General features: G+C 53.9%; 1 protein-coding gene and 2 non-coding genes across 7 annotated transcripts in view; 2 read left to right on the forward strand and 1 right to left on the reverse strand.

Annotated features, from left to right (window-relative positions):
- Positions 1 to 3,293: 3,293 nt before the first annotated feature.
- TRNAP-CGG (transfer RNA proline (anticodon CGG)) lies at positions 3,294 to 3,365 on the forward strand. Its single transcript has one exon. It is a non-coding gene; the product is annotated as a tRNA-Pro (tRNA).
- Positions 3,366 to 3,877: 512 nt separating this feature from the next.
- On the reverse strand, positions 3,878 to 3,949 carry TRNAP-AGG (transfer RNA proline (anticodon AGG)). The gene has a single exon. It is a non-coding gene; the product is annotated as a tRNA-Pro (tRNA).
- Positions 3,950 to 9,978: 6,029 nt separating this feature from the next.
- The window catches only part of MPZL1 (myelin protein zero like 1), a 53,530-nt gene continuing 36,649 nt past the window's right edge, over positions 9,979 to 26,859 (forward strand). For all 5 annotated transcript variants that reach the window (XR_009347244.1, XR_009347245.1, XR_009347247.1 and 2 more), the window contains exon 1: positions 9,979 to 10,402. Coding sequence is in view for 2 of the 5 variants with exons in the window: in XM_059144981.1 (XP_059000964.1) it covers positions 9,994 to 10,402 (409 nt within the window). In the remaining 3 variants the exon portion in view is untranslated. The remainder of the gene's footprint in view (positions 10,403 to 26,859) is intronic.

Raw genomic sequence — 26,859 nt, forward strand, 5'->3', positions numbered from 1 at the left:
ATTGTGCATCTTTCCTTTTTGTAACATACTACCTGGAGCGAGTCTTCATAAACAATCCCACTTCTGATCATGAAAACTATACACTTTTGTCCTTTTCTATGCGGCCAATACTATCCAGAGCAAGACCGAATCTATATAAAACAGAGGGGCAATAAGATCCGCTGGTGGAAATGGTATTCCAGAAGAACGTGGTTCTTTCCACAATCTCAGCCTTAGATTTCGATCACCTTAGGACTTCAAAACTTGAGGACTCTCAAAACTTAAATCAAGTGAAAACTTTTGAATGAAAAAAGAAACACCTGAGGCAGTACCAAAGATTCACCTCTGATGATTCAGGGACTACAAAATTCAGGGGAAGTTATGAGATAGACCTCAGAAAAAGAACCATTGAGGGAAACCATGTAGAAATATTTTTAGTAAAAAGGAGCTAGAGCTATTATAGGATATTGGGCTGGAGTTTGGAAAAGACACACATTCTCAATCAGATTCAAGTTTCTGTTTGGATCAGGGCATGGCTTGTGGTGGTGAAGCAAATCTGACAGTTAGGACAACCTCAGCAGCCTGAAAGTCAGTTAGTGCCTAACCTCCGGGGCAACAAATAAGGCTGAGCACACAGTCCTGACTCCAGTCCTGGGTGCCGAGTCACCGAAGAGTCCTCTGAATGGCAGACCCATGTGCTCAGATTGGATTCTCACTTTCGGAGACTAACGTCAGGTCAGAACAAAGTTTGCACCCCTTGGGTCTAGATTGGGTCTGAATTCAGGAGCGTGCAAACATTAGTTACAAAATAGGAATGAAAATGATTGTTCCCTGTTCCAAGGCCTCCACCCTGACATCATCCCAGAGTTACTCTAACCATCTCCTAATGGACCTACTCTATTTGTTTATTTGTCAGAGAGAGATCACAAGCGGGCAGAGAAGCAGGCAGAGAGAGAGGGAGAAGCAGGCTCCCTGCTGAGCAGAGAGCCCGATGTAGGGCTCCATCCCAGGGCCCTGAGATCAGGACTAGAGCTGAAGGCAGCAGCTTAACCCACTGAGCCACCCAGGTGCCCCAGGACCTGCTCTAACTTCATCATCTTCCACTCATACATCTGACCCCAAGTCAAAATTATCTTCGGTTGTAGTTTTAACATCACGACCATTCTCAAAAGCGTTGATGCCACCAGATCCCTTTAATAAAATTAAAATATTAAAGCATGGGTTTTGGGGCACCTGGGTGGTTCTCTGCTCAGCAGGGAGCCTGCTTCTCCTCCCCCTCTCTGCCTGCCTCTCTGCCTACTTGTGATCTCTGTCAAATAAATAAATAAAATATTTAAGAAAAAGAAAACAAAAAGCAATAGTTCATAAAGTATGGGTTACCAACTTCTCCAAGAGCCACTGGTCCTGTTCTCCCAAGCCAGTTTCCATCTTACTCGCAAACCAGCCGAGCTAGGTTCATTGGCATGAAATTGCACCAGGAGCCATAATAGTTGTCACGGTGGTCATCTCTTTTGACCGTATTACCTCAGAAAATCACCTAAAACATGAAAAATGTGTACGCACAGAGGGGCCAGTCAAGCAACACTTACACCAATGAAATGCTGGGCGCGCCTTCTGCAGCCTGCGGGGAATTAGGCTGTCCTGCCGCGTTGTCTTGATGGCACAGGTTTAAGTCACTAGGAGCGACTTAAGGGGTAAGAAAGCAGGTGTGGGAAGTGGCCGGGCAGAGTGGTCGGGCAGAGGCAGGAGAGGCCTCCGGAGGAGAGGAGGTCTCGGACAAGGGCAGGGTGTCCAGTTCCACGCGTGGTCCAAGCGCACAGAGGGCTTAGCTCGGACGGCCGCCCTCCCCAGCCACGTCCTCCTGCTCCAGGGTTAGGGTTAGGGTTGGGGATGGGGTTAGGGTTGGGGTTGCGGTTGGGGCTGCGGCTGGGGTTAGGGTTAGGGCTCTGCGGTGTCAGCGGGGCCAGGCTTGGCTTTTCAGCTTTTGCTGTTGGATTTGAGGTGTTTACACCTGAAATCCCCTCTAGCCCCGCTCACAGCCCCGCCAAGGGCGCGAGCTCGGTCCTGACCTTCCGTCGCCGAGAGACACCCCGGGTGCCCGCGGGCCTCAGGAGGAAGGGGGCGGGGAAGAGCAGAGAAGCAGGTGGAAGGTGCGGAGCCAGACCAGCGCGGACCCTCGCAGGACCGTCCGACAGCGAGGCAGCAACAGCTTCCACAGAGCGGGGCCGAAAGGAAGCTTGGGGTCCAGAAACCGGCTGCAGGAGCCAGGACCGCCGCCGCTCTGGGGTGGTCGGGGCGGAGGCGGGCCGCAGGTGGAGGCGGGGAGGAGGCGGGGCCGTAGGAGGGGCCGAGGCGGAGGCGGGGCCGCAAGTGGAGGCGGGGCTGAGGCGGAGGCGGGGCTGAGGCGGAGGCGGGCCGCAGGTGGAGGCGGGGAGGAGGCGGGGCCGAAGGAGGGGCCGAGGCGGAGGCGGGGTCGCAGGTGGAGGCGGGGCGGAGGCGAGGCCGCAGGTGGGGCCGCAAAAGGAGGCGGGCCGCAGGTGGAGGCGGGGAGGAGGCGGGGCAACAAAAGGGGCCGAGGCGGAGGCGGGGTCGCAGGTGGAGGCGGGGCTGAGGCGGAGGCGGGGCTGAGGCGGAGGCGGGCCGCAGGTGGAGGCGGGGCTGAGGCGGAGGCGGGCCGCCACCGCGGGGCCCCTCCCGCCGGCCGCAGGGGGCGCGCGCACGCCGGGTCCTCCCGGTTCCCGCGGGCGGCCGGACCCCCGTTGCCCCTGTCCCGCTAGCCAACCTCCCGCGGCTCCCAGCGCGCCCCCCGACGTCCCGCGTGCCCTCTGCTGCGGCCAGGCGGTAGCACGTCGGAGCAGCACGTCCGACGTCCTCGCTGAGCTCCGCACCCGCAAGCCCTCGCAGGGGCGGACGACCCCACCGCGGACGCGGACGTTCTCTCTTCACCGTCCTCTGGGCTTTCCTCCCCGCGCGCTGGGCCGCCTCCAGCCGCGGCTCCCCTCCGAGGGCGCGAACCGGGGGCTGCGCCCGCTCGACGAGGCCCCTGGCGCCCAGCGAGCGCGGGCGGAGGCGGGCACCCGCTGGCGCCCTCGCAGCCGCGGCCCCTCGCGCGCCGTCCCCGCCGGGTGCAGCGTGGGCCGCGGCGCAGGGTGGCGACCGGCCGCACCCCACAGGCTGAGCGGCGAGAGGGGCCCCGGGGCGCACGGCTGGACGGGCGCGCGGTGCGGGCGGAGGACGGGTCGCCGGCCGGGCGGGAGCGCGGTGAGAGGCGGCGCAGGCTGAAGGGAGGCGCCGGGCGCTGCTCTGCCGAGAGTGGCTCGTTGGTCTAGGGGTATGATTCTCGCTTCGGGTGCGAGAGGTCCCGGGTTCAAATCCCGGACGAGCCCAGGCTTTTCCTCCCCGCCACGCCCTCCGCTGTCCGCGGCTTTTTTTCGTCCTCACGCAGCCCGTTTACAGACACGACGACTGCGGCGCCGGGGCTCGGGCCGTCGCTGCTCCGGGGCTGCGGAGCGGGAGGCCGCCGCGTGTCCCCGTGCCTGCGGCGGACAGCGCGACCCGCGGCCCCCAGAGCACGCGCGCGGGGAAAGGAGGCTCCGGGCGCGGGCGCGACCCCTCTCAGCCCCGCACCGGGCGGGCGCGGACGAGCGGCGGCGCGGGGAGGGCGGGCAGGTGCCGAAGCCACAGCAGCGGGCGGCGCGCGCCGGAGCGGGGTCCTCCCCGCGCGCGTCTCGGGTGCCGGCCGGGTGGGAGCGGCGCCTTCAGACTCCGCAGGGCCCGCGCCCTGCCCACGACCCTGCGTCCGTCCCGGCAGCTCTTGGGTGTACCGTGTGCACGAGTCCAAAAGTCTCAGTTTTGCGTCTTGCAGCAGCACGTCTTTATTTCGGGAGTGAGGAAAAGAGGGCTCGTCCGGGATTTGAACCCGGGACCTCTCGCACCCTAAGCGAGAATCATACCCCTAGACCAACGAGCCGGCGTGACGAGCTGGCCCCGGCCGTGCTAGAGGAAGCTGCGCCGCGCGGTCCGGCGCCCCCACGCGGCCGCTCAGGCGTGCTGCTCGCGTCCTTCCGGCTCCGGCTCCGCGCGTCTCCTCGCTTTCCCGTCAGGAATCCGACGCGGAGCGCGGCCGCGGTCCCGCCACAGCCGCGACCGACTTGCCTCTCGGTCTAGGAGCCGCGACGCTGGGATCCTCGCGGCTCACGAGCTGCGGCGCGTCTGCGACAAGGTCCTCCGGCAGGAAGGTTCCCGAGTCGGCCTCACCCAGTCCCGCGAGCGACGCTTCCCGCGGATGGTTTCGCGTCTACACGGTCTCGCAGGGTCCAGACGCCGCCCGCCCGCCCTGAGTTCGCGCCTCCGCGTTCCCGCTCCAGCGGTTCTCCTCAGCGGGGACGTCTCCTTCCTCGGGGAGCGGCCCCGAACCCTGCCCTTCCCGGAGACCTTTTACCCACATCGGCGTGTGGTGCGGGACCTACGTGCGGCCCGACCGCGTGTGCTGCGGGACAGGCGTGTGGTGCGGGGTCGGCGTGCGGCCCGACCGCGTGCGCTGCGGGACCCGACGCCGGCCCTAGCACTGCCGTCCGCGTGACTCTGTGCGACGGTGTCCGCGGTCCCGCGTCTGTCCGGAGGGCCCGCGTCCGTGTCTCTCTCGAACCCGTAGCGCTGACGCCCGCGCGAGCACGGCGCCCCCTGAAGGACGGTCAGTTCCCGGTTCCTCAGCCGTCCCCGTGCCGGTCCTCCGCCCGCGAGCAAGTCAGCCCGGACAACCGGCAGCCGCGGCGGGGCGGCCCGAGACCGACCTGTTCGCTCACTGGCTTCGCGTCAGCGTCCGCTCCTCTGGCCGCGACCCCGGCGGTTTGCCCTGCGCCCCGGACCCGGGCCCGCAACTCGCTCCCCGCAGGTGGCCGCTCGCCGGTGGCAGGGCCGAGCTCCGGCTCTCCCCGCGGCGGGGGGGCTTGGCTCGAGGCCGTCGGAGCCGGAGTCCGGGGCCCTCCCTCGGCCCGGCAGGAGGGCGAGCCGCCCCGGAGATGCTCCTCGGCGCTCGGAGCCCGCGCTTGTTCCCCACGACGCGCCCGGGGAAAGCGCCCTGGACTCGGGGGAGGAGGTCTTTCTCACGAGAATGGCGACTCCGGAGAGTGCGGCTCGGACCATGAACCGTCGCAGCCACCGCAGGTTTCGGCGAACCCGAGCTTCGCGGTCACTAACGGGTCTCTGCCTGCCCCCCCCGGAATTGGCTGTAGTTGCGACTGTTTTCAGGATTTTCCTTCTCACTCGTACCGCTCTCTGGGGACTGGGGAGTAGTTTGTCTGGACTCTTCGGGCTCCTCAGAGCGTCCCGTTCGCCTCTCGCGGTGCTGCCCGAGGACTGACGGTGACAAAACTCCAGATGCCGGCGGCCCGACTCGCGGTGAGAAGCAAGACGGCCCGTGACCCCCCCAGGGTACCGCCCTCCCTTGGAGTAGAGATGTCACAGTGTCCAGGGGCACGAAGGGTCTTGAGAAACATTTCATCCCAGTCACAGCAAATGAAGAAGCCTTGGCACGTCTACTTTGACCGACGACACCTCTCTGAGGACCCCCATTATTTTTGTTCCAGTTTGGTGCCCAGAAACGCTAGACTCTGGGGAATTCGAATTTTCAGACCTTCAATATTTGCCCCCCTTCTCCTGCATGAAGCCATTCTGTCCATAGAAACATTAATGAAATCGACTTAGCTTCAGGCAAACCCTTCTCATGGTGGCCTGGGATTCATTTTTTATTCTATCTGATATTTATTCATTAACAGTCAAATTCTTGGTGTTCCAGGAACCTCCTGCAATCACTACCCACAGATCACGGTGTTCCAATGCCTGTAGCAGCAGGTCTGTAAAGACAAGGAAGGAAGGAATGCCGCCGAGAATACCGGAAGTGGTCCCAAACATCTGGTTGAAATTTGGGTGCCTGTCACCCTTCCCTACTTTGTCCCATTAATTCCAGGTCCTTCTCTATTTGCCAGCAGTAGACGCTCCTGAGCGCCCCTTATCTTATCCCTATTAAGAAAAGATAAAAAGTCCTGAGAAATTCCCAAGGCCAACCCCTCCTTACTACTCTGTTTGTTGTACGCTCCATGAAGGAGGAGGTCTGTGAGGGCGAAGGGCCTGTGTCAATAACTATTATCAGAAGGCCTCTGCACATGATTCTCTCTTATTATTGATTCTGTAGGGGAAATTCTTCCCAAAGAGTCCCTTCTTTTCAGAGGCAGCCGTCCTTGAAAAGGACCCTTCTGACCTGACTGGAAGTCTTCGCTGATTCGGATTGTATTGTCTGAACGACATTAGCTGGCAAAGGGGACTTTCCCGGAGGAAGAAAGGGGTCTGTGAAGAGAAGGAAGGATCTTGGGCTAACAATAATGACTGGAATCCAAGGGGTTTGGGGCTTGTTTGTTTTCCCATTTACTCTCTATGGCAGGGTCAGAAACTACCTTGCATGACTGGTTTATTTTCTGTAACGTCTCTAGATTAATTTAAAAACATTCATTCATCTCTTCATCCAGCAAAAATGTCTAGAGCATCTGCTGTGTGCAACATGCTGAGTGTGTTCATGAGCAAAACAGAAACATTTCCTTCCCCGGGGGGAACACACACTCTAGGGAGACGAGACAGACCGTACATACAACCAAGAAATAAATTGCAGGGGGAGGGTTTGCAATTTGAACAGAGGGCGAGGACAGGCCTCTTTGAGAAGATGACATGAGAGCAAAGGAAACACCAGGAGACATGCATGTACCTGAACTGTTCCTGAAACAGCCATGAGGACAGTGTGGCTAAGAGCAGAGGGCAAGTGTGAGGGTAACAGGAGACCAGCATTCCTATGCATCAGGCTCTGACTTGGGCCCTGGGAAAGCAGAAAGCTGTATGGCAAGTCCCTTATATCCCTCGAGGGGGACCACTGTATATAGGAGACAGACAAGTAAGCAGGTAACAGCCAGCAGGTGCTGATAGGATAAGAGTAACCTTTACCGAGAACTCACCACCTACACATTACTCTCAGTGGTGTTCGCAAAGACCTTGACACCTAAGTCCCATCATAGGTTTTCAAATCGCTGGAAATCTGAACGAGTATATGCGCTGTATATGCGCTGTGGTCATGTCTACACAGGGCAGTGTAGGGAGATACTAGAAACGGCAGAAAACCTTTTCAGAGGAACTCACCCTCTGGTGATGTTCTGAAAGATGGGAAGATAAATGCTGAGCGTCTGGGAGCAGAGGGAGGCCTAGGGCCTGAGGAATCCATAGAACAGAGCCCTGCAGGCCCCGGGGGCCAGCGCTCAACCTGAAGGCAGATTGAGGTTCCACGACTGGAGTATGGGGTGAAGGGCCCCAGACAGGGGCTCACAGAAACTACGCGCCAGCAAAGGGTCTGGACGTCATGCTAAGGACAAGAAGGAACCCATGAAGGCTCTAAAAAGGGAGTTAATGGGAAATCCATTCTATGCACTCTCTGGTGGCTGTAGAAGTTGTGGAAATATCCATGGAAAGTCCAGCCCCCTGCAAAACACCTCCGAGCCTGGGTGTTCTTGTTTGTTCTCTCTGGACCCTGGACTGGTCTTCCTCCCCGCAAGCTATGTGGAACTGGAGAAGAAGGGGGAGAAACTGGCTGGGGCTTGAATCTAGGGAAGAGGAGCTGGTGTGCTCAGTCTGGGAGTGGTCACATCTGGGTGTCACCCGGGAGTCCCTATGGAGGCCTGACAGCAACCAGTGCTCAGATAGACCAAGCCCTCCGACCCTTCCAAGAAAACAATGCCTTGGAATCCGTTTTTCCTTTACATCACATACTTGCCGGCAAGGGTATTCTATTGACTTGAGACTGGTGATCTGACCTTTCTTGTGAGCACCTTGTGGCCACATGAGGCTCATGTTCCATGTAGCCCTTCTGTGGTTTCCCTGACATCTAAGTGCCTTCTGATTGCCCATGGGGGTGTTGTCAGCATTTTAAGCTATGTTCAAGGCCCAGCATGTTAGCAGTCTTCCAAGACCAGGTTCTCTTCCTTGGCTTTTAGTTTTGGTGGGCTGGCAGCATTATTCTCCACTCAGGCTAGAAACTGAAGGTCATATCTGTCTTCCTGGATTCTCCCCCCACCCCCTCTCTCTCTTTTTAAAGGTTTTATGTACTTATTTGAGAGAGAGAGAGCGTGTGCATGAGCGGGAGCAGTGGGGAGAAGTAGAGGGCGATGGAGAAGCAGACTCCCTGCTGAGCTCCATCCCAGGACCTAGGATCATGACCTGAGACATCGATGTGCCCTGGATTCTCTTCTCTTGCATAGACTTCCCATCCAGCTGACCCCCATCCTGTTGCTCTCTCACTCAACTGAAACGCTTCTCCATACCTTGTCCTCCTCTCCAGCCCCTTCACCTCTTTTTTCCGACCCTGTCTGCTGTGGTCAACCTTTTAAAACACAGAGCTGAGTGTGTCATTCCCCCTTTTAGCTCTCCCTACTGCCCACAGAATGAACAACCCAAAGCTCTTCAAAAGACCACAACAGCCTACTTTTCCAGCATTCTCTTTCACTCCCTCCTCTGAAGTTCCAAACTACACAAGATTTACTCAGAGTTTCTTGGACCTGGTACTGCTTTCCCATTTCTGAGTTTGCTTTTGCTGTTGCTTTCCCAGTGAACTTTTACTCAACCTCTAAAATCCACCTCAGGGGCCCCTGGGTGGCTCAGTCATGAAGCATCTGCTTTCGTCTCAGGTCATAATCCTAGGTCCTGAGCTCCGCATCAGGCTCCCTGCTCAGCCTGCTTCTCCCTCTCCCAGGCCCCCTGCTTCTGTTCCCTCTCTCTGTCAAATAAATAAACAAGATCTTTAAAAATAAAAAATAAAGTCCACTTCAAATGCTACATCCTTTCTGCATCTTTTCCACATGCCTCATGCACCAGTGGGTCCCACAAGAGGAAGATGTGTGTGTTGGGGTTTATCACTGATGTGGTTCTGGAGTATAGGTGAGGTCGGGTGGGGTGGAGCCAGGAGCTGAGGACCAAGAAAGAATTCTTGAGACGATTTGGTGCAGAATGGTGGTTTATTAAAGCACCAGGACAGGACCTGTGGCCAGAAAGAGCTGGCCTATGAGGGGTGGTTGATTATAGACTATAGGGTTGGGGGAGTAAGGAAAAAGGGAGGTTTCAAAGGATATTTACATGTTAAAGAAGACCTAGAAGATACCGCAGTCCTTGCCATTGTCAAGCTAAGGTTGTTTTCCCCCACTAGCAAGGTAGTTGGGAGATTTCCCAAAGTATGTCACACGTTTCCCCCCCAGGAGTGGGGGGAGGGAGGAGGCCGCAGGTGACAGCTCATGCTTGGTTTTCAGCCAGTCCTTCTGCTCCCTCATCACCCTCCAAGAAGCCTATAACAGGACATGTGTCCTTGAGCACCAATGTCCCTGTTGGCCTTGGGTTTCTCCTTCTCTTCAAGCATTTAAACAGATATAGTGCCTGTATGTCTACTCTGGAGGCCTGTGTGCTTTTGGGGAATAAAATCTAGGTGTTCTACATCCACAGCACATAATAATTATTCACTTAACGCATTTGTCCTCTAGCCAACCTGTGACATTCAGACACACTTCATAAGGATCTTACAGAGAAGAAAAGGGCAAAATGGTTGTCATGCTTTTTTAGTTTTCTCTCACTACTGCTAGTTATGAGTTGGCTTACAAGGCTAGCAAGCTAAAACTGCAAAAATGTCCCTTTGTTTAAAATGGACTTTATAGACAAAACCCTGAAATGAGGTTACATTTGGGTTTTCTCACCATACTCTTTCCCCTCTCTTGTCCTAATGGTCCACACCCTTGCCTGGATCCTTCCTTTTCTTCACTCACTGAGCTCTTGCCCTGCTCCCGTCGCTGACGCGCGGCGCCTTTTGGGGGTACTGAGCATCCCCAGCATTTATTAGGCAACGGGGAGCGGCAGACGCTGTTCGGGGCCAAGAGACCGACGTGAGCAGAGTCAGCCAAGGCCCTTCAGACTCGGGAACTTCCCCACCCGGTTTCCATGGACAAACGAGGGGCGCGTTGTCCGCAGACGGACAAGCAAACGGAAAGCCAGGAAGCAGCGCCCGGCTCCGAAAGGGGCCTCGTGCCCGGCTCCGACGGGGGGACCTCGTGCCCGGCCCCCGGCGCTCCGAGAGCCGAGAGCGGGCCCTGGGGAGACTCGGGCAAGATGGAGGCGCCGTCCCGGCCCGCGGTCTCTCCGCTCGCCGCACGCCGCCTTCCCAGCGGAGCGGAGGGCGGGCCCCGCCAGGGCAAGGCGGGAGCCGAGCTCCCTGCGGCCGCCCAAGTCCCGCCGTCGCGCCCGTTTCCTCCGCCTTTGTGCGCGGACGGCCGCCTTTTCCTCGGGGCCCGGAGAAACCCGCAGCGCGGACCGCCAGGAGCGCGACCCGCGGCCGGGGGGCTGCCAAGAGGTCTGCGGGGCGGGAGCTCCGAGAGGCTGAGGAGCCGGCGGGCCCCAGGCGGACACCCAGCGGGCGGAGGCCGGGCGGCGGGAACCGGGCGCCTCCCGAGCCCGGCCTCCCGCGCGCGGAGAAGGGGCCAGGCGTGGGGGGGGGGGGGGAGACCCGAGGACGGGGGGGATCCGGGGAGGGGGCGAGGGGTGATGGACAGTCGGTGTCCTCCAATGGCGTCCTCCCCCGGGCGCAGCGCAGGCCAGTGAGCGGAGCGCGGGGGCGGGGCCGGGGGCGGGCGCGCGGCGCGCAGGGGCCGGGGGCGCGGGCGCGGGCGGCGACGAGGACCGGGCGCTGTCGGGAGCCGAGCGGAGCGCAGTGGGGACGGCGGCCCGGGGCGCAGCGGCGGCGGCGGCGGGGGACGATGGCAGCGCCCGCGGGAGTCGCGGCGGGGCGGGCAGACGCTGCCCGCAGGCGCTGGCTGTGGTCGCTGTTGGCGGCGGCGCTCGGGCTGTGTGAGTGGTGCCGCAGCCGGGGCGGGGTGGGGGGGACGGCGGGGCGGGGGGAGGGGCGCGGCGGGGCGGGGGGAGGGGCGCCGAGGGGGGAGGGCGCGGAGGGGGCTCCCGGGGCCTGCGGCTGCGGGGCGAGGGGCGGGCTCCCCGCCTTGCTCCCGCCCGCCCTGCCCGCGTGTGGCCCGGGGGCGGCCCGGCCCCGCTCCGGGGGTTCGGGTTCGGGCGGCCCGGGGTGGCGCGGTCGCCGCCTGTGGGCGCCGGCGGCAGGTCGCGGGGTTCCTTGCGCGGGGCCTTTGTGGGCGGTTTTGTCGGCCTGAGGGAACGTTTGGTCTCGCCTCGGAGGTGCGGTTCGGTCGAGTCGGGCTCGCCCGCAGGCCCCGACCCGCCGCCGTCCCCGTTTCTCTCGTTCGCGAAGCGCCGGGTGCGTGGCAGCGTCTGCGCTCGGGCTTTCCCGGCGGGGCGGCCCTTGCTGTGGTCTCCGGACCCGGGCGGGCTCGTTCGCGGGGCGATCCGGGGGGGGCCGTCTTGGGGGGGATTCCGGGGGGGGGAATCCCGGCGGCGGCGACGCGCCGAGGCCTCGCCTCCCCTCCGCGGGTCCGCAGGTCTGTGCTCCGTCTCGTCTCCTCTGAGGAGGGGTTCAGAGTGCGGCCCGGGGGGTGAGACCGGGTCTGGGTTTTCAGTGTTACTTGCTTATTTGACAGAGAAGAGCACAAGTTGGCAGAGGGGGAGGGGGACGCAGGCTCCCCGCCGAGCGGAGAGCCCGATGCGGGGCTCGATGCGGGGCTCGATCCCATGACCCTCAGGAAGACCTGAGCTGGAGGCAGAGGCTTGACCCACGGAGCCACCCAGGCGCCCCCAGCCCTTGTGTTTTAAGCCACAAGTGAGGAAATAGACTGAAAATGAGGGGATGAGAAATGCTGTGCTCCGACGGGCGGGGTCGGGCGCTGCTCCTGAGGGCGCGGCCCTGAGGCGGTCTCGTCAGGCGGTCTCGTCGGGCTCGAGCAACGCCCGCAGGACGAAACACTGGGTGTTCGTGGGGTCCTGTGGAGGACGGTCAGAACAGCAGCTTCGCGGCTCGGACGCGCCCCGCGCCGCAGTCGGGGAAGAGGGTGGACAGGAGGCTGTCTCATGAAGCAGTGGCTCGTGCTGGCTTAATTTTGGAAGACTTGGCAAAAACTTGCCCTCGTCTTCAAAATCCCCTTTTCTGGCCGTAGACGGCGCACAGAGAGCAGTCCACCTCCGTAGAACACCTTGCAGAGTTCGGTCGGGATACCGTTATCCGGCAAACATTTATTGAGAACCAGAAGTGCTCCGGGAAGGACAGCCCCTGCCCTCCGTACTTTACCTCAGTGGGAGAAGCACCGGCGGTGACTTGAGAAACCCCCGTGGAGAGCCGTGTGCCCCGAGATCCCTGAGGAGGGCCCTCCTCCCACACTGGACGGGGCGCCGGAGGAAGACACGCTTCGCTGAGTAGGCGTGGGGCAAGGAAACCGGGTCCTCAATGGACCTGTGGGTCGGTCACTGCGGTGGGAGGTCGGAGTTACCCGGCGAGGGAGGTGGGGCAGTTGAGGCGGGAGAGCCAGCAGAGGCAGTAACTCCCTAAGGACCGAGTCTGCCTATGTGAGGCTGGACGAAGGATTTCGTTCTCTGTGGGGACGCCAGGGATGGGTTGGAGTGGAGAGACGGAAGAAACCAGAGGCTTTAATAATCCGGAGGAGACCGGAGACGTGGATTAAAGCTGGGAGCTAGCTGTGAAAGGGGGACACGCTGGTGAGCTCGTTAGAAAGTACGTTGGATCGGGCTTGCACGTTGATTTGCTTGAGCGAAGGGTGATCCTCAGGTTCGGGGCTAGGGAGGCTGGGCCCATTTTTGGCAAGTGGGGCTTCTCACAGATGAATGTGGGATTGAGGGAGCAGTGATGACGAAGTTACCTTCGGGTTTGGTGAGTTCCAGATGCTGCTGAGACATCCTAATAGAAGTGGGTGGACGACGGTGGGATAGGTAGGCCTGGAGGTGAGAAAGTTCGGGCTGGAAATACAGATTTGGAAGGTATCATGTAGTTAGTAGTTAGAGCTGTGGATTGTTTCGATGAGGTCACCACCAAGTGTGTTGAAGGAAATAGAGCCAGGGACAGAGCCGGGGGTACGTGGAACCGAGAAGGAGGTCCGATGAGTACACGAACTGAAAGAATGAGGCGTCTTAGAAATCAAGAGGGAATGAAGTTTTTTTTTTTTTTTTTCCTTAAGATTTTATGTATTTATTTGACAGAGAGAGGTCACAAGTAGGCAGAGAGGCAGGTAGGGCAGGGGGAGCAGGCGCTCTGCTGAGGAAAGAAGCTTAACCCCATGGAGCCACCCAGGCACCCCAAGAGGGAATGAAGTTTTAAGCAAGAGGGAGTGGTTAACCGTGTCAGAAGCAATGAAATAGGAGGAGGGTTCACTGGGTTGGCCAATTGTCGTGTCTTTGGCAGCCCATCTGTAGGAGTGAACACACAGGGCGCCTGGGGGGCTCCGTGGGTTAAGCCTCTGCCTTCGGCTCAGGTCACGATCCCAGGACCATCCTGGGATCGAGTTCCCCATCAGGCTCTCTGCTCACCCCACCCCCCACCTCTCTGCCTACTTGTGCTCTCCCTCTCTCAAATAAATAAATAAATAAATAAATAAAAAGTGTAAAAAGCAGAAGGGAGCGAGCACACAGTGTATGAAGCCTGGATCTCAGAAATCCGCACCACCCTCCTCAGTAAGCGGCACTGCCACTCACCTTACTGCTTGGCCCAGGAGCCTAGGGTCCACCTGCAGTTCCTCCCGGTCCTTCATCAGGCCCCACATCTGCAAAATGTGCAGACACAGCAAGAGGAAACACAAGCAGGGGAGTGGGAGTGGGAGAAGCGGGCTTCCCACTGAGTGGAGAGCCCAATGCAGGACGCGGGGCTCCATCCCAGGACCCTGAGATCATGACCTGAGCCGAAGGCAGAGGCCTAACGACAGCCCCCCAGGAGCCCCTGCAAGAATGATTTTTATGAAAATGGAATCAGATCATTTTGCTTTCCTGTTAAAAAGCCTTAATGGCTTCTCCTTACGCTCCGAATGGCGCATGAGCTTCTCCCCATGGGCTGCAGTGCTCTGCGGGATCTGGTTTCTGCCTCTCTGCCTTCCACTTATGCCTGCCCTTGTGCTGCACCACCGTCTTCTGCTCTTCGACGTTTGTTTCCGGCTCTGCTCCCGCGCACCTGCGGTTCTTGCCGCCTCTTCCTGCTCTTTCCCCGGAATGCCGGGAGCTGTCTCCTCCTCATCCGCAAGGGCATAATTTCGCTTTTCCAGAGGCCTCCTTCCAGCCACCTGCCCAGAGGAGTTCCCAGTTGTCATTTTCTGGTCCTTTGTTTTCTTCTTTGTTGTAATTTGTAACTACTTGGTTTTTCTTTTTTCCTCTCTGAGAATTCAGGACAGAGACAGTCTTTGTCTTATTTATAGAAATATTCTTAGTGCTGGGACACCGGTGGCTCAGTCGGTTAAGCATCTGCCTTCAGCTTGGGTTATGATCCCCAGATGGTGGGATTGAGTCCTGCGTTGGGCTCCTTGCTCGGCAGCGAGTCTGCTTCTCCCTCTGCCTGCTGCTCCCCTACGTGTGCTCTTTTTCTCGCTGACAAATAAATAGATAAAATCTTTTGAAAAAACTTATTAAAGAAATATTCCTAGTGCATAGCACAGTGGATATGATGGACGCTAATGTTTGTTAAAGGGCAATGAGGCACAGGTATGTCTCCATAACAGTTTGTTAGTAGTTTGAAGTAAATAGGAATTAGCCTGGCATATGGTGGGTACCCAATAAATGTGTCTTGAAAAAGGAATCTTTTTCCCAAGTGTGAATTTATGTATTATCTGGTTATTTTCATTCTTTAAATACCATTTCATATTTCTTCAGAAATGTATGCAGTGAGGGGCACCTGGGTGGCTCAGTCGTTAAGCGTCTGCCTTAGACTCAGGTCATGATCCCAGGGTCCTGCGATCGAGCCCCACATCGGGCTCTCTGCTCGGCAGGGAACCTGCTTCCTCCTCTCTCTCTCTCTGCCTGCCTTTCTGCCTGCTTGTGATCTCTGTCTGTCAAATAAATAAACAAAATCTTTAAAAAAAAAAAAAAAAAGAGGGACACCTGGGTGGCTCAGTGGGTTGAGCAGCTGCCTTCGGCTCAGGTCATGATCCCAGCGTCCTGGGATCGAGTCCCATATCGGGCTCCTTGCTCGGCGGGGAGCCTGCTTCTCCCTCTGCCTCTGCCTGCCTCTCTGTCTGCCTGTGCTCACTCTCTCTCTCTCCCTCTGTCTCTGACAAATGAATAAATAAAATCTTTAAAAAAAATAAAAAAAAAAAAGAAATGTATGCAATGAATTAACATTCTTCAACTACTTCAACTACTGGTTTCAGAATTAGTAGTTATTATATATATTTAAATTTTTTTTATCATGTTTGTTGTAGCCCTCAAGTGTTTCATCAATAGGACTTTTATCTGATGCTTGTTGACAAAATTCAGACTTGAGACACTACTTCTTCAGTCAGAAAGCCACAAATTTCAGTACTAATTCCCTCAGCTTTGTTCTTATTTACCAGTTGGGTTACTAAAACAAACATTCCAGGGGTGACTGGGCGGCTCAGTCGTTAAGCATCTGCCTTACACCTCAGGTCTGCCCCCAGCAGATCCCTCTCCTTGCTTGTACTCTCTCTTTCTAATAAATAAATAAATAAAATCTTGAAGAAAGTTAAAAAATAACTTAGCCCTTAAAAAAAATTCTGTCACTTGTTTTTACCCTTACTCTAGGATAGTCACTAGGCTCAGAGACTGCCAAAAGAAGAAATAAAGACGAATCTTAAGTGAAAGAGAGATCTATGTGAAAAGTACGTGAAATGAAGATTTGTGTTTTTATAGAGCACAGGCACTAAATGAACACCTGTTGGGTGCCCTGTGTCATTTTAATTCTGGGGATGCTGTAGGGAGACTGGATTCTACACGATGCACATACTGAAAATGAATAGTAAAGACCGATTAAATTCCTGGCAGTCACCACTTTAAAGAAAATGATTCACCTGTTTAGGAAAATATGATTCACATGTTATAAAACTTTGCAGAATTAAAAAAAAAAAACTTTAGAACACTTATTTTTATTACAAAATAGATATTTTTTAAATTTACAAAGGATACACTGGGATTTCATTAATGGCTGATCTTTCCTACTGAGTTTTTAAAATGTGCTTTGATTGGGGAAGACTTTTTTCAAAAATATTATTGCATGCCCTCCATCTAGAAATGCTGGCCTAAAAACGTTAAAAAAATGTTTTTTATCAAAATTAAGAAATGGTCAAACATTAAGGAGCACAGTGTTGAATTATGTCACTTTAAAATAATCTTGTGCTTTTTCTAGATAGCACCTAAAAAAGCGAAGGTGCTGTATCATAGACTAAGCCTCAGGGAGAACTTTATATGACCCTGTACCAGACGGTATCTTACAGTTACTCCCTCTCCAGTCACATCCAGGTTATATTTGCTAAATATTCTTCTTCAAAGGGTGTTGCTCAGAAACACTGGTAAAGGACTCCATTTCCTCAGAGAAGAATGTGTTAAGATGCAAATATTTGAGATCCCCTAAATGGCCAAGAATGGCAGAGAGAGAATGAGTATATAAGGAAGGAGAAATTTTGAGTTAATTAACTGATACTATATCTGCCTGTATAGATACAGATACGGATCCTGTGTGTCTCTTCTGTCAGGTATAGTTCCTGTTTCTTAGCCCTTAGAAATTGGGATATAGGGCTGGCAGGGGGGCTCAGTCGTTAAGCGTCTGCCTTTGGCTCAGGTTGTGTCCCAGGGTCCTAGGATCGAGCCCGCATTGGGCTCCCTGCTCAGTGGGAAGCCTGCTTCTCCCTCTTCCACTCCCCCTGCTTGTGTTCCCTCTCTGTATCTCTGTCAAATAAATAAAATCTTAAAAAAAAAAAAAATCTGGATATAAAACCAGTTTCATGTTACTGATGTTGCTCTGCCCTCATTGGCTGAGTGCTTCCTATGCGCTAAGCCTCTACTAAGCAACTTACATGCCTTATCTCATTGACTATTCTGGGTGATAATCACTGTTTTTCTTTTTTAAAGATTTTATTTATTTATTTGACAGAAATGCAGAGAGCAAGGAAACACAAGCAGGGGGAGTGGGAGAGGCAGAAGCAGGCCTCAATCCCAGCAGCCTGGGGTCATGACCTAAGCCAAAGCCAGCCACCCAGGCGCCCAATAATCACTATTTTTCTGAATTTTACAGATGAGGAAGCTAAGAATCTGGTAGGTTGTGTAACTTGTCCAAGGTCACAAAAAGCTAATACAGGATAGAGCTGGGACTCAAAGTATCTATATGCAGCCTCTCTGCCATATTGCAGAATTTCTCCTTCAGGGTCCAGCCATTTTTTAGGAGGCTTTTGGCATCTCTGAAATGTTTTCAGAGAGTCTTTATTCTGCCCCGGGGTGTCCAGTCTACTTCCCTTCATCGTTCCCTTCATGGTAACGTTTGTGCAAGAACTGTGATGGCTGGGCCCCCGCTGCCTGCTGTGGAGACAGCTGCCGTGTTGGAGGCATCCTTGCTAGCGGCAGAGTCTGAGCCCCCAGTGCTCCGACTGCCTCACAGCATTTGTAATGCTGTGGTTTTTCTAGATTCTTTTCACTCTTACACTGATCTGCCTGGGACACCGCATGACTCCGTTTAACCATGCATCTGACACCACGCTAGGCTCTGAAAGGTCCCTTGCCCCCTCGTCAGGAGGCACGACCTAGGGACCACGCCACTGAGCCTTACCTTTCTGCTTGGGTTGCATCCTCCCCTGGAGTCTGTGCAGGTCAGTCTACGCGAAGACTTCTGGCAGGCTCGCCCCGCAGGACATCCACACAGGCTCTGGGTCTTCGCACGGGAGGCTCCTTCCTTGCCGGCACCTTTGCCGAGCCCCCTAACCCCCCAGTAGAGGCTCCGAAGCTTGGCCACCTTGCTGCCCGCCGCGAGCCGGAGGTCAAGCCTTGGGCTCGTACCCTGTGGGCACTGGCTCTTAGCCACTTCCAGCTCTGCAGAGTTCAATTTCTTTTCCCCCCAGTGACTGAGAGTGGGAGAACTGGTGAGGGTTGCTGAGTTTTACACCGCAGCGAAAAGAGAGCGTGTCCTGACCGTAAGCAGAGGTGGTACCGACTGTAACCAGGCTCGAGTATACGGAGCTCCGAACAGAACATGCTGAGGGCCCATTTCTTGTCCTTATTTCACATCGTAGGGCCACAGTCTCTGATCCGTGATTTCAAATCCCCACATCTCTGAAAGCTGAAACTTTCCCCCTACTTTTGATAACAAACGCCTGTGGCTGTAAAATTTGAGCTGTACTAAGGAGAGACTATTTTTAGTCATGATCCCACTTGGTGTGATTAATCCTGTGTTTCACTACAGAAGTACTCACGCGTTTGATTGTGGGATGCTGCCTTGGACCCTGCTGAGGCTGGTAGATGATATAAAGTGTATGCATTATATTGATTTTTGTTTTAATCTGGAAAATTCTACATCTGAAACACATCTGACACCAAGGGGTTTCGATGAGAGGTTGTGGGCCTGTGCAGTATCAGCTCTCTGACATTTTTTTCTACTCTTACAAATACTAAGAACTACAAAATACATTTTTAGTTCTTTAAATGTTTTTGGTACATCAAGTCAAGCCACTGAAATGGCTTCATTCAAATTCCTTTCTTAATTGATGGTGGTTTGGGCCTGTTCCCCCATTATTGAGGGGTTCTGGGTCTGTAAACTGGCTCAAGTCTGGGAATTGAGGGGATGTAAATTTCTGTTTTTATGACTATTTGTTTAAGGTCTTACTTATTTGTCAGAGAGAGCACAAGCAGAGAGAGGGAGAAGCAGACTTCCCACTGCGCAGGGAGCCCGGCACAGGGCCGATCCCAGGACCCTGGGATCAGAGTAGGTCCTGAGGAGAATTAGCAGTGTCCCTCAGGGCGACTGCCTCAGGAGAGGGAGTCCCAGTTTCCTCAGTTTGGGCAAAGCACCAGTAGTCTCCTCGGACAGGAGTAGAGGCGTTGTTTTCCTGGCAGAGAAGACTGCTCCGTGTTCAGGGGTTCAGCAGCTCCACGTTCATCAGGTCCCAGCTTTCAGGGTCTGTTCCTTCCTGATCAGTGTCTTCACTTTAACAGTAGATGTCCCCTGTGGTTGGGAATTCAGTTTGCTTTGTCACTCAGCCACGCTCAGGACGAGGTTCTGGGTTTGGTTTTCAGCAGTCTCAGCTCTGTGGCTAAAGGAGATAAGGGCCTCTTTTAGGATAGACGGAGAAGTTTCTGACCATTTATTCAGAACTTGAATTTGGCATTGGAATCCCTGAGCTCCTATGTCCCTTTCCCCACCTTATCTAGTGACATTAGGAACAGTCAACCAGTGTCCTCATTTTCATGAGTTTGATGAATGTTGAAAGCCAAGATGGTACATGACAGTAATGAATTAAAAAAGATAAACTGTATCTCCAGTTGCTGACTTCCCCTGACGGGAAGCAGTTCTGTTCTTTTCTCCACGTGAACACTTCCTCTTCCCCTCTCAAGTCGGTGATGTCTGACTGTGGCCACACTTCGGTAAAGGCCATCTGATATTGCCAAATCCAGTGACCTGTTCCAGACCTTTTCTTTCTGGACTTCTTTGCTTTCCGTGACATTGTTAACAAGTCAGATCTTACTTGCTTTGTCTTTGTGACATGACTTCTGGTTCCCATCGCTCCTCCCAGTCTGCTAAGTCCCACCGTTGGTTTCCCATAGGTTCTGCGCTCCGCCCTCTGGTCGCGTCACCGTGTGCTCCTCGTGGGTGATCGTCTCCACTTTTGTTCTTTTTACCAAACCCATATTCATTAGATCTAGGCATTCAGTAAGGGTTTGTAAACGGTGACGCCTAAATAGGTCTCCATCACTCTGAACTGCAGACTCTTCCCCACTGTCCGTGTCCATTACAATGTCCAGATGTACCCCAAACTTTGTATGTTGGAAGCTCTCTCCACGTATCTGTTGTTCCCCACACTGAGCCTCCGCTCTACCTCCCCATTGTTTCCTGCTGTCCCCTTTGCCTTTCCCTCAGTCACCCAAGACCAGCGCTTGAGCATCATCTCAGACTCCTCCCTTTCCCTCACACGCCATGGATTTAAATCAGTCTCGCCAGTCAGTGTTACCCTTCTGTCTCTGAATCGGCCCCTTCCTTTCCATTGTGCTTGGATGAGCGCCGGTCATTTGAAGTCCGGGCTACTGTAGGAGCCTCCTAATTGGTTTCCTGAGGCTGCATGTTCCCCTCAGGTCTCCCCTCCCAGCTGCTGCCAGAGGGATCGTTCCTGGGCAGGTGTAATCCTGCCACTCCTGTGCCAAACCCTCCATCCCTGCTCCCTCTAGGATGAGCTCAGGCCCTTGGCTTGACTCCTGTCCTGCCCCAACCCCTGCCGTCCCTTCCTTGCGCTTTGTTGGCTATTTGCATGTTCCTGCACGTTACGAGTTCTGTCTTCCTGGTTTTATGTACGACACACGCACTCTCCTGCCCAGGTGCCCTTCGTGTTTATGTACCTGCCTAACTCTTAGCCGGTCTGCAGCGCTCGTATCTGCAGGTACCCCCAGCTAAAGCCAAGTAGCCTGTGCCTGAGCTTCCTCTCTGTCACTTTACATAAAATTATCTTTGTTTATTTTTTAAAGATTTTATTTATTTGAGAGAAAGCGCACAAGGGGCTTGAGAGAAGGGACAGAGGCAGAGGGAGAAGCAGACTTCCCGCTGAGCAGGGAGCCTGCCGTGGGGGTTCGATCCCACGGGGGGTCGATTCTGGGAACCTGAGATCATGACCTGAGGTGAAGGCAGACCCTTAACCGACTGAGCCACGCAGGCGCCCCTGAAATTAACTTTTTATAGGATTGCCTCTCCACATGCAGAAACTGTGTCTTAGAAATCTCTAGGTCTCCAACACTTAGGGCAGTGTCTAGAACATGGTAAGTGTTTAGTAGATACCTGGTGAACTGTTAAACCAAAACCCAGGTGGGAACTATAAACCTTAGAGCAGAAAGCTGTGAAAATAAGAAGGCAGGTCCGCCCAGGCCTTGGGACTTGAAGATGCAGGGAGTCCAGACACTGGGTTTGACAGTGATAGGGCTCAGGGGAAACTAACCCAGCCCTCAGGGGCGTGATGCCCAGCCAGAGCTTGGTGTTGGCTTACTACCTCACGGAGAGCATGATGAATGCTGGGGGCTAGGATGGTGAGTGGTCAGGTTGGTGACCTTCGTCCCCCATGCAAGGCGGACTGCTCTCCCAAGACTGCCCAGGGAAAATGGGACCAGCTCAGAGGACGTTCAGCGAGTGACTAATGGCTGTGGTCATGAAGCCCAAGTAGTCTGAGACAGCTTTCTCTCCAGGGCAGTGACGTGGTTTGAAGTGGTGGGGTTCAGAGTCCAGGGCCAAGAAAGAATGCTTGAGACATCTTGGGTGCAAAAGGGTGGTTGTTTTGAAGCCTGGGGACAGGACCATTGCGCAGGAAGAGCTGCACCAGGGCCGTGAGGAGGGGCCGGTTATAAACTTCGTGGGCCTGGGGACATGAGCGCAAAGGGAGGTGTCCAGAAGGACTTTCACAGGCTGAAGAAGACTCCCAGGATCCTCTTGTCAAGCTAAGGTGGTTTTTCCCTTTAGCAAAGGGTAAGACAGTGGGGACTACCTGGACGAGTGTTCTACTCTGCCTCTCTCCAGTATTTGTCATCCGGCCGCAGGGGACAAGAATTTTAATTTCTTTGTTTCCCACACTAGTAGGAATAGAACTGAGGGGTGCCTTGGATTGGCTGCTTCACGCTCCTCACTGGAGAGTGCTAAACTGTGCTGATCGTCACCCTGTAGACATGGAGAGACCACCTAGAAACCTTGACTGGACGGTACACTGTCCTAAATCTTGAGAGTTTCCCTAGACAAAGAGCCGGTCATTTTTTTTTTTTTTAAGATTTTATTTATTTATTTGAAAGAGATCACAAGGAGGCAGAGAGAGAGGAGGAAGCAGGATCCCCGCTGAGCAGAGAGCCTGACGCGGGGCTCGATTCCAGGACCCTGGGATCATGACCTAAACCGAAGGTAGAGGCTTTAACCCACTGAGCCACCCAGGTGCCCCGAGAGCCTGTCATTTAGAGCGGATTCTGTACAGATGAACACGGAGTGTTGTTGATACTTCTCATTTCAAAATCCATTGACGTCTTTGTTTTTCTTTAAATAATTGAGTTTTTATCAGATTTCAGGATATTTCCTATGTTAATGTTACCTGGAAAAAACACTGGACTTAGGAGTCAGGATGCACAGAAGTAAACACAAGTGTGACCCAGAGTGCAGCAGGCGTGTTCCCGCTAACCCCGCTCTTGCCGATCTCCTTTGCCTTTGGTAGTACTCTCCCTGCTGTTCGTAGCTGAGAGTGTTCTGTTTTTGCCTTCTGTCTCTTCTTTCTTGGCCCTCCTACTAGAGTGAACCTACACCAAGACCCAGAAAAGTACCTAGGACAGAGGAGGAATCCAGTAGATGTCTGTTGGATGTATTTTTGGTCACCATGTAGCAAAGTATTGTTATACTTTATTAAAGTTTATTAGTTCAAAGTCTTGAAATACATGAGCTCTCTGAATTTTTAAAATAAAAATGAAAACTTCCTAACATTTTAAGGTATAATGAATGTACCTTCTAAAAATGTGGTAGCTTTGCAATTCGCAGTAGGTGTTGCCTCACATAGGCGCTGCCTTGGCGCCCCCACAAAGCCTCGGGGAACCCACAGAGTGGCTGGAGAGCTGGGGAACGCAGTAGAGTTGTTCTCTGTCATATCCCTGTTGATCACCGTCACCTGCAAGGCGTCCCCGGGTGTATGCTCTCTCTGGAGTTGTTTCTTAGGGCTCAGAGCAAGAAACATCTGCTATTCTGACTGTCTCTCCTGCCCTCTTGTCTTTTTTTTTTTTGAAGATTTTATTTATTTATTTGACAGACAAAGATCACAAGTAGGCGGCAGAGGGGGAGCAGGCTCCCCGCTGAGCAGAAAGCCTGATGGCGGGCTCGATCCCAGGACCCTGAGATCATGACCTGAGCCGAAGGCAGTGGCTTTTACCTACTGAGCCACCCAGGCGCCCCTCCCTCTTGTCCTTCTGAACCTTGTCATTACCCAGAAAAATGCACCAACTCCCAAATCTCACCCTATTCTACACAATCTCCTTCTTCGAGTCTGACTTCAGTACTCTCCGGGACTCATGTCTGATACTTCCCCACTCTCTCATTTACGTTGGCCACTTCCTGGCTGCTCGTCTCTCCCTCTCCAGCCTGGACTCTGTGGTCCGTTGTTAGGCTCAGTCCCTTGCACAACTCCTGCCTTCCTTTCCTTCGGTCCCTTCACTGTATTCCATGAGGCCTACAGCCTTGGGGAAGCTCCTGCCGTCTCTTCTCATCCACTCAGAGTTTTGTGGACAACTCAGTGTGGCCCCTCACCCTCCTGGTCCAGGTACCCAGGCCCTTCCCCACGGCGGGCTTGGGCCCCTCAGACGATGCGGCCGAAATTCACCATGGGAAATTTCTGGGCCAAGAATGTATTGCCTGCACTCTGTGTGCTAGAGTTGGCAGCATGACCAGTCATCCGTACTTTGTTCCGGAGCATTCCCGGAGCTGCTAAGAAAAGTGCCGTTGTTGCTTTCAAGGGGCCTGCCTGTCGCTCACCTCCACCTGTGGGTGAGATGGCCACAGGCAGCTTGAATTTGCCGCCCCAGTGTTTACAACCTGCTCTGTTCTTTGATCTGTTACGAATGTGGTCTGCCTTTGATCATCAACACAGACCACGCTGGCAAAGAACGTAACGGAAACGTTTCATCGAACAACTTCTGTCAGCAGCCTAGTTCAGGGAAGCGATACTTGGAAAGGGTTGTTGAAGTGATAGGCAGCCCGTTTACTTCTGTAGTGGTTCCCTGTTTTATCCTTGGTTTGACTTTGTGCTTGGACACCTGTGTCTGGGCCCCTTACAGGACCGCTTTCTTTGAATTTGCCATGTGTCATGTTGCTAGCTTTTTTACTTACTTTTTTTTAAGGGTGTCTGGAGGGCTTGCTTTATAAAATTTACTATTTACTACTCTAAGTTTTTCCTGGCGACATGCCCCTTGCATTACTCAGCGGACCCTACCTGCAGAAGGTACCTGAGAAATCTCTCATAGAACACTGGGCAGGAGAAGCCTTGTTTCTGCCCATCTGTGTTCTGTTCTTCTACCCCTGACATTGATCCTTTATTTTAACTTACATTTTCTCCGATTTCCATATTTTATTTAGTACCTATATTTATCTGTATTTATAGTAAGCAGCATCGACTCCTTCATATAAGTAAGCAGAGTATAAGTAAATAAACGTAACGATGCCTCTTGTTTCCTGTAGTCAAGCCGTACTGTTTTACTTTCCAGTGTTCTGATCCTGGTTAACTTGGCCTCTGTCTCTGGACTCTGCATGAACAATTGCTGAGCAATCTTTATTACAGATTAGAATGCCTTCTGTTTTGAAAAAACAGATGGATCTCACTGAGGTGGGCTGGGCGGCCTTCCTGGCCTCTCCTTCTAGCACGGTTACCATCCAGAAGCCGGCCGGCCCACTGGCGTCGCCGTCTGCAGCTGAGGGGCGACACTTCCTCTGTGGCATGTACAGTGAAGATGGTGGGAGTGACCGATGTCTGCACTCAAGGTGCCTATTTTTTTCTTAAGGTTTTATTTGAGAGAGAGCATGAGCAGGGGGCAGAGGGAGAAGCAGGCTCTCCGCTGAGCTGGGAGCCCAGCGTGGGACTCGGTATTGGGACCCTGGATCAGGACCTGAGCCAAAGGCGGACATGCTTAACCCACTGAGCCACCCATGTGCCCCTGCATTCAAGGTGCTTAGAGTCCGCTTGGAGAGAGCAGAGGTGCGTGAAATAAATGGGACCAACATTTCTGGACCCCTTACTAATGCAGCAGTTTTTCAGGAAGGACAGCTATCGTCTGTTTTGATAGGTACCTTTTAGAGCCCAGAAGCATTACATTGCACAAACATTCCTAAATGGTATTGCGACTGCTCATTTCTTTATCGGAGGCACGTGGGGAGCTGACCGTGGGCCAGGCATTCCTCTCAGCCCTTTACAGCCCGTTAGTGGGACTTTAACTCATTTCACGCTTGTAACAACCCTGTGAGGTAGACACTATTATTAGAACATATTTATCGTAGAAGAAGCTGAGGGGTGCCTGGGTGGCTCAAAGTGTCTGCCTTCAGCTTGTGATCCCAGGGTCCTGGAATGGAGTTCTATGTAGGGCTCCCTGCTTAGTGAGGATCTTGCTTCACCTTCCCTCCCTCTGCCCCTCACCCCTGCTCATAGGCTGTCTTTCTCTCTCTCTCTCTCTCAAATAAATAAATAATATCTTTTAAAAATTAAAAAAAAAAAAGGCAGCTGAGACCCAAAGGGGTCTTTGCCCCAGGTTACGCATCATTGCGATTTCCTGCAGCCCTCTGGCTTCCACAGCAGCGCAGAAGCATGCTGGTAGCTTTTCAGCAGCAGTTGTGAGGTCCCTTCACAAAGTACCTTACGAGGGGCCCAACTTGTGATCTGTAAACAAATACGATCCATTAGAAAGTGGGACGCAATGAAGCCCCGGAGTTCGGTAGGAACGTGCACGTACACTGGAGGTGCGCCGGCCACATCCCTCGGAAGCAAGTTCACAGACGAGCCCTCACAGGGGTCCCCTTCATGGACGCCTTACAACAGCAAGTGAACGTCGTTCATTGAGATTGTTTCCTTTTTTTTTTTTTTTTTTTTTTTTTTTTAAGATTTTATTTATTTGAGAGAGAGGCAGTGAGAAAAAACACAAGCGAGGAGAAGTTCAGAGGGAGAAGCAGACTCCCCAAGGAGCTGAGAGCCAGATGCGGGACTCCATCCTGGGACTCCATCCTGGGACTCCGGGATCATGACCTGAGCCGAAAGCAGTCGTGCAACCAACTGAGCCACCCAGGCATCCCAGAGTTTGTTTCCTTTTAATTGGAAGTGAAATCAGAAGAAGTATGGATGTGGGCACTCCCATCCCCACAGTATCTGGTTCAGATGTGGGAACAAAGATGTCTCAGTTGTTTGCAGTAAGAGGGTAGGGAAGGGACTGCTCAGCGGTCTGAGGGGTCTGAGGCTCGCTGGGAAGAGCAGGGCGGGCTTCCCAGGCTCGTTCAAAAGTGGCTTAAACGAACAGGGAGAGGGGACTGGCTTTACTTTTACTGAGATAAAATGGTGGGGCTAGGGCGTGGGCTCCCATGTGAGCCTCGGGCCAGGGTTTGGTTGGAACTTCCTGCCTGACCCACAGGCGGAATTACCTGGACTTTAACAGTTGGCCTAGGGGCAGGGATGTGGGACAGCTTGGAAGCTGTTGGCAAACATCAGACTCCATTACAAATGTGTATATATATCTGTATGTATGTGTGTGTATATATATATGTTTTAAAAGATTTTATTTATTTATTTGTCAGAGAGAGGTAATAATGAGGCAGAGAGACAGGCACAGAGAGAGGAGGAAGCAGGCTCCCCACTGAGCAGGGAGCTCGATGCGGGGCTGGATCCCAGGACCCTGAGATGATGACCTGAGCCGAAGGCAGAGGCTTAACTCACTGAGCCACCCAGGTGCCCTCACAAATATAATTCTAAGTGGTTATCTTTATATACATTATGGGGCAGAAATGTTGTCCAGGGACTAAAGTAAATACCGTATCACGTTAATCTATTACTGCAAATGGAAGATTCTGCAAACTCTGATGTTGAGAATGTATTTGGGAGGCGCCTGGGTGGCTCAGTGGGTTAAGCCTCTGCCTTCGGCTCAGGTCATGATCTCAGGGTCATGGGATCGAGCCCCGCATCAGGCTCTGCTCAGTGGGGAGCCTGCTTTCTCCTCTCTCTCTGCCTGCCT

Source organism: Mustela lutreola, chromosome 14, assembly GCF_030435805.1.
Source record: "Mustela lutreola isolate mMusLut2 chromosome 14, mMusLut2.pri, whole genome shotgun sequence".
In the NCBI taxonomy this organism is placed as follows: Eukaryota; Metazoa; Chordata; class Mammalia; order Carnivora; family Mustelidae; genus Mustela; species Mustela lutreola.